This window comes from Phoenix dactylifera, unplaced genomic scaffold (genome assembly GCF_009389715.1).
Source record: "Phoenix dactylifera cultivar Barhee BC4 unplaced genomic scaffold, palm_55x_up_171113_PBpolish2nd_filt_p 000546F, whole genome shotgun sequence".
NCBI lineage: Eukaryota > Viridiplantae > Streptophyta > Magnoliopsida > Arecales > Arecaceae > Phoenix > Phoenix dactylifera.
The window spans coordinates 74,642-81,479 of record NW_024067955.1 but is presented as its reverse complement, the minus strand read 5'-3'; the positions used below and the strand labels follow the sequence as shown (position 1 = coordinate 81,479).

Genomic DNA, 6,838 nt, shown 5'->3' with positions numbered 1-6,838 from the left:
ATAATTATTGCACGATCTAACGGTACATTCGAGTAAAGAAAGATGAATTCTTCACAACCTGTGTTCGATCTAATAAATATAGTAAAATTTATATTCAATAATAAAAGTAGATTGCAAACAGTTCATTCTCTTCATTTTTATTTTTCTATTATATTTTTTGGGTTAGGAGAATCTAGTCCCTACCACCTGGGCACCATCATTTAAGCTGGAGTCCAGGCCGCCTTTTATGGTCACTTTCTGAATCCAAAATCTGTTAGAATATCAAACCAGAAAAGAGTTGATGCTTTACTCTCATCGGTTACCGTTTTGTAATCCCTACAGATACTCATATGTAGCTAGTTTAAAAATATACGGCCGTAGCAGTCCAGATTTGTCTATTGTATCTTTTTGTTGAATAATATAAGTAGAATGTAATATAGTAATTTAATTAATTTATATAGAGGAATTGTACCATAGGTGAATATAAATTTTTAATTTGCTAAAAAAAATCATTAATTTTGTAGATATTTTGTCAAATTAAACCTATTAATTTGTAGATTAAAATTTTAAAAATTTCTATAGAGCATTATATTTACCTACATATCATATTGTTAAAATATTAAAAAAAAATTCTATTTCATTGCGCTGCTTTCGCATTCTGAGAAAATCATGGTATCAATTAATTTCAGCAACTTAGTAGACGATCTAGTTGTTTGTTAGCCTGGAAGTATCAAAATTACACCGATGCCGCGATTGCGGTGACCTCGGCGGCGGTGGAGCACGCAGATAAGCTCTCTCTTCGCTACGCTCCTATCCGCTCACTCCGCCCTTCGCATAGAGAAGGGAGAGAGAGAGAGAAGAGGCGACGATGGATCCGTCCTTGTTGCTGATGCTCTCCAACCTCCTCCACCTCCACAACTATCTCGACCCCACCTCCTCCCTCCTCTCCGACTGCTCCCCTCCTCCCTCGTCCTCCTCCGCCGTCGCCGCCGCCTCTTCCTCCTCCTCAGCCGCTCCTCTCCTCTTCTTCGCCATCGCCTCTGTCCTCTCCTACGCCTCCTCCTCCCTCCGCCGGCGCCACAAACGCCGCCGCGGCCTCTCCTCCTCCTCCTACTCCGACGAGGATGAGGACGACGCAAGTTCCTCCTCTTCTTCTCCTCCTCCCCCTCCTCGCCCCCGCCGATCGCCCTCGTCCTCCTCGGCCGCCGCCTTCTTCTCTCTTCTGAACTCGGACCGCATCTGGTCCATGGACCCCGCCGCCCGCGACGCTCGGTGGCGCTCCCTCTACGGCCTCTCCTACCCTCTCTTCGCGAACCTCCTCGACGAGCTCCGGCCCCTTCCCCTCCCCCTCCCCCTCCCCGTCGACCACGCCCTCGCCCTTGCCCTCTCCCGCCTCTCCCGCGGCCTCTCCTCCCCTGCCCTCGCCCGCTCCCTCTCCCTCCCCCCTCCCTCGTCTCCCGCGCCACCCACGCCATCTCCCGCCTCCTCGCCACCCACCTTTACCCGGCCTTCGTCCAAATCCCCTCCTCCCACCGCCTCCTCTCCACCCTCCAGTCCTTTCGCGACCTCTCCTCCCTCCCCAACCTCTGCGGCTCCATCGCCTCCTCCCCAGTCCGCCTCCGCCTCCCCCCTTCCTCCTCGGCCTCCGACGCCGACCTCCGCTCCCCCCACCGCCCCTTCCCCTCCGTCCTCCTTCAGGCCGTCGCCGACCACCGCCGCATCTTCTGGGACGCCTGCGTCCGCGCCCCCGGCGCCGCCGACCCCGCCTCCCACCTCCGCGACAGCCGCCTCTACCACCGCCTCACCTCCTCCGACATCCTCCGCGAGCCCGCCCTCCCCCTCCACGGTGGCTCCCTCCTCCTCCGCCCCTTCCTCGCCGGCGACCCCCTCCTTCCCCCTCCTCCCCTTCCTCCTCACCCCCTTCTCCTCCTCGTCCTCGTCCTCCTCCAATCCCGCCCATGAGGCCTTCGACGCCGCCCTCGCCAAGGCCCGCGCCGCCTCCGTCGAGCCCGCCGTTGCCCTCCTCAAGGGCCGCTGGAAGATCCTCCGCAATCTCAACGTCGGGCTCGACCACGCCGCGCAGACCATCGTCGCCTGCGTCGTGCTGCACAACGTGTGCCAGATCGCTGGCGAGCCCGAGGATGAGGGCAAATACCTGTGGCGCGACCCGCCGGAGACCCCGCAGCCCGCCCGGCCGCTTGAGAGCGAGCGGTCCCTGTACTACCTCGGGGAGAGCTTGCGGCAGGCCTTGGCGGATGATCTCTATGACAGGCAGCAGAGGCTGTCTGGGGCGAGGTGACAGCAGACAAACTCATCAGGATGTGAACTGAGGTGACGTGAAGGGTTTTCCACTTGTAATTGATTTAGATCTAGTTGAATTTGGCTTCTTGCTTACTTTTTGAGAACCTTTGGTGGATAATTGGTGGACGTTCTGTGTTTCTAGCTAACAATGCTGTAGGATAGGGTTTTGGGTTTTGTTTGTTGAGTGTTTGTGTTCAAAACTGTAAGGGTGATTTTGTGGACGTTCCCATTTCCTTACTGGAACTAAATGTTTGCAATTACATATCAATGTTTCAGTGTGGTTTGAAGTGTTCCAAAGTTCCCTCTTTTGAAAATGTAAAATGACAACAATGTGAATGGACTTTCTTAATATTGCATGGACATTAGGTACTTTTTGATACTTTTATGACAAATAGATTAATGTCATCGGGTTTTCGAGGTTGGGGGATAAAACACGGACTCAAAGTAGTGCTGAACATTAGCATTTGAATGTGAATGTGCCTTGGGTTTTCAGAAAGAACCACTGTTGATGGCTCTGTAAATGACTCAGTTACTGAACATTTGAGCAGCAGCCTTTCTACTAGTAGTATTGATTTATGTATTAAGCTTGAATCAAGATAGAGAGGAACAAACTAACCATGCATCACTTTTTTTTTCTCCCAGAAAAAGGAAAACCTAAACATTTTGCTAAAGATGAGAATTATTCATGTGCTCCTGGGCTAGATTGGCACGACTGTTGATATTAATTGTTTTAAAGATTAGACCAAAGTTAAACCCATTTGTCTATTCCAAGCTTATATATTATCACCAACATTAGCATTACGTTACCGTTCTAAAATAAAGGAGATGAACTTCTAGAAATATGTCATCTTTCAACTCCATTAGTCTGCGTGCGTTGGTAACTTTTGTCATAGAAATCATGATAAAATCATGATGGTCCTCATTTCATTATGAAGGAAACAGAGAAGGCCTGTTTAACAATATCCTTGCACCATGTAACTCTCCAAAACTTAAGTTCAGCTCTTATTTTGATACCAAATTATTCCAGTTTCTCCCCTAACAGTGCTCATGAAACATTATGAACTTATTTGCCTCCTGTTATTAAGATCAGTTACAAAATATGAGGAGGCTAACAGATCAGATTATTAGCATCTGAGATCCTGTATATTTGCTGTCTGTAAAAATTGTGCAGACAGATTTAGGCAGACCTAGAGATTTTGATAATGATTTCTGATGGGTTTCCAGGATTTCATTGGGGGCTATTGTGGGCAGATATTTGCATGTAGAATTTATAGATTGGCCTATATTGATACTTGTAAGGCTTTATTTGGGGACAGCTAACATAATATTGGAAAGACTAGAAAAGGGGGAGGAGAAGAAGAATCGAAGAAAAAGAAAGCGGTTAAAGATTATGGCAGGAGATAAGAAAAAAATGCGACGGCGAACCTTATGGAAAACAAACTACAAATTTTGTTTTATGGCATCTTGCCTTTGTTGTTTATAGAATAGAGGAGCAAAGTACTTATAAAGGACTTTTAGAAGTATTGCATCTCCGAAGTATCTCTCTAATCTCACTAAAGTAAGATCACAGTTTATCTTCCAAATGCACCTAGATCTAAAGAGATTAGTTGGACATGGTTTGGTTAGCAAGACATTCACCTAATATCCACTAAGAGTTTAATAGCTTTTCAAAAATCTTTCATATGACTCAACATTGAAAAGATCTTTTATGCATATTATAGAGATAGAGAGAGATTGACTACGCTACACTCGAGTAATGAGTCCCAAATCAGGTTACCTTATCTGCCATTTGATTGGCAGAAATCGGGAAGAAACCAAAGCTCTTGTTAACCGTTAACTGCTACCGTTCCATAAAACAAAAAAAACCAAATAATTAATAGGATAGGACATGACCCGTTGATTGCATCTATGCCTATCCCTTGGTACAGTTTGCATGCTCTCTTTCGACCCTCTCCCTCTCTCTCACTCTCTTTGTTACAACAGTTGCCATGTTATTCGAAAAAAAAGGAAAAAAGAGATGCATTAATTAGTGGAATGGGATGTGCCATACACACCAATGCCTATTTCTTGAGACATGCCATGCCCACGCTCTCTCTCCTCATTCAGATAAACACTAACACCAAAATGATAAATATCTAGTTTGTGAGAATAAACACAAACATCGCAGAAATAAACAGAAAAAAATTTAGTGACCCTCGGTTAGGTGAGGATTGCCTCATAGTAAAGAACAACAAGGGAGGATAAACAGAAAGTTCGAAGAAGTAAATATTAAGTGTAGAAATAAACACTAACCTGCTGGGAGTAAACACCAATTCTGTAGAAATAAGCACCAAGGTGTCCATGATAAACCTCAATCTTCACAGGATAAATATCTAGTTTGCGGAAAAGGATATGGCTTGGACAAAAGAGAGAAGGGAGCGTGTCACATCCCATTCTATGAAGGATGAGTTCATACCTGAGAGGAGAAAAAAGGCATGTGTGCTATCCCATCTCATTAATAGTTTGCCTTTATTAATCTTTTTGGATGTAACGATGGAGGAGTTGTTGTTGACAGTTGGTTTATAGGCTTGAAGATCAGTGTTGATCTAGTGGTAGCAGAGGCGATCGAATCCAGGCTTTGGCAATACTCGAGTGTAGCCTAGCCTATATGTCCACTTGAGGCTTATAAGAATCCTACAATATCCATCTGCAACTTTGTTGCATCAATTGCTTTTACTTCGTGCAAATTTGCTTCTGTGTTTGTTACCTTTGATAATTACTTCATTTATGGTGGATAAGGTCCAATTGCCCTTCTTTAATGTGCATTTAGTTTTCTTAAAATTGACTGTTGTTTTAAACGAGCTGGGCGGTTGCCTAGGTGCCTACTTTAAGCAGGTGGAGCCCCTTGGTGCTCTGACTGGGCCTAGTCGGCCCAAGAAAGTAGCCCACCACGAGGCGGACGCCTGAATGTGCTCTTGCGGTTAAAGCACGTGCTCTAGGTGGGCACTTAGGTAGGGCATATAGTGGGTTCGGGTTAACGGGTCGAGTACCATGACTTACAAAACATGAACTCAATGTTTGTCGTACTGCCTCAAGTTGTCTGATTTTGAGAATACTAACCTGTATCGAATCGGAACTAACATGAAAATGCCATTCAAGTTGGTATAGGTCTCGAACCAATCTGTACCGATCAATACCAAGCTCAACCATACCGTATCGTCCAGAACTAAAAATGAGTACCATACCATTCTAATACATACTATTCAATTTCCGACAATACTACGATAAAAAATGAGAAAAAAAAAAGCTTAGAAGCTATCTCGATACAGGGTGTGTAATACCGCACTAACATACCATGTCAAACTAGTAAGTTATTGGTATGAGACTCATACCATGATAGAGGACCTTGCTCAAACTATTTTCAACTTTATCCTTTTGCATTCCTCAATCCCTTTTGATTACTCTCCCGTTTCCACATCTCCTCCCATCAACAAAACCCTAGCTCATCTGGTGGCCTGGTCGGTGGTGGTCATCGGGTTGGCAGTGAGGGTGAGCAATGAGTAGCAAAAATGTTGGTGGAGCCTTGTGAAGAAGCTATTTGGGTGGAGGTGGTGGTGGAGCGGCAAACGGCAAAGGATGGTAAGCTTATTTTTTCTATTTTCTTCCTCTATTTTCCTTTTAATTTTCTTTTTCTTTTCTATTTTAAGGAGAGGACCTAAGGCTATCACCAGCAACAATGGTGGTGGTTATGTTGTTGCTGGTTGTTTCTGTAACACCACCATTGGTGATATAGTCTGCTGTTGCCGGTGGTTCCACAATACCATCGAGAATGGTGGTTTTGTTGCTGTCAGTGTTGCCTGCAACACCACTTATGGTGGTGGTGGTTTTGTTGCTCCCATTGGTGCAGCTGTGGTTGCACTTGCCTTGCATTTGAGCGCTAAGCATTCCTCTGGTCGCCTGCCTCATGCTTGTTTTAAAACATTAAAGTTGACCTAGAATCTTTTAGTTCTTCCTTATGATTGGATGGATTATTTGTAAACATAAACTTCATGAGGCTAAAAATATATTATAGACCATATCCAAAAGACCAATAATTCAATGTGTATTAGCACCTGACCTAAAGACGTGGATCATCCAAGGCACATTAGCATGGCATACTTTTATTTGAATTGTAGTTTAAATCTAAACTTCTCCTCAAGAGGATAGATGGGGCGATTCAGGTGATATCCAGTGTAAATCTAACTTTCTATTCACTCATGGAATTCGGGTCCTTGGGGGCGCAGGCATCACGGATCTCTCTTAACAATGGATGGACGACTATCTTTTGAGCATTGATTTAGGTATGGTCTCAATGGAAAAATGAAGCATCTAACAAGCATCTTTATAGACCCAGAACTATGAGATTGCCCCTTTCATTCCAGAGTTATGGATGGATCGTATAATTCAAGCTTCTTTTTCATACTTTTCTTGAAGGTTTTGAGAAAGAATAATCAATAGGATTTCCTTGATTCTTCCTTCTCGAAAGGAATAATGTGAAATTCATTTGTCAATGTAAATTCTTTTTTTCTTTCGTAGGACC

General features: G+C 44.6%; 1 protein-coding gene across 1 annotated transcript; it reads left to right on the top strand.

The window, feature by feature from the left end:
* Positions 1-1,225: 1,225 nt before the first annotated feature.
* On the top strand, positions 1,226-2,278 carry LOC120106494 (formin-like protein 20). The gene is made up of 2 exons (XM_039119423.1): positions 1,226-1,825; positions 1,943-2,278. The coding sequence occupies exons 1-2, from the start codon at positions 1,226-1,228 to the stop codon at positions 2,276-2,278; spliced, it is 936 nt and encodes a 311-aa protein (XP_038975351.1).
* Positions 2,279-6,838: the final 4,560 nt, after the last annotated feature.

Bases quoted from the DNA above. Each gene is read 5' to 3' on its own strand.
- LOC120106494 (XM_039119423.1), top strand. From the start codon at position 1,226: ATGGACCCCGCCGCCCGCGACGCTCGGTGGCGCTCCCTCTACGGCCTC. The intron at 1,826-1,942 runs GTGGCTCCCTCC...CCCGCCCATGAG, and splicing joins GCCCGCCCTCCCCCTCCACG to GCCTTCGACGCCGCCCTCGC.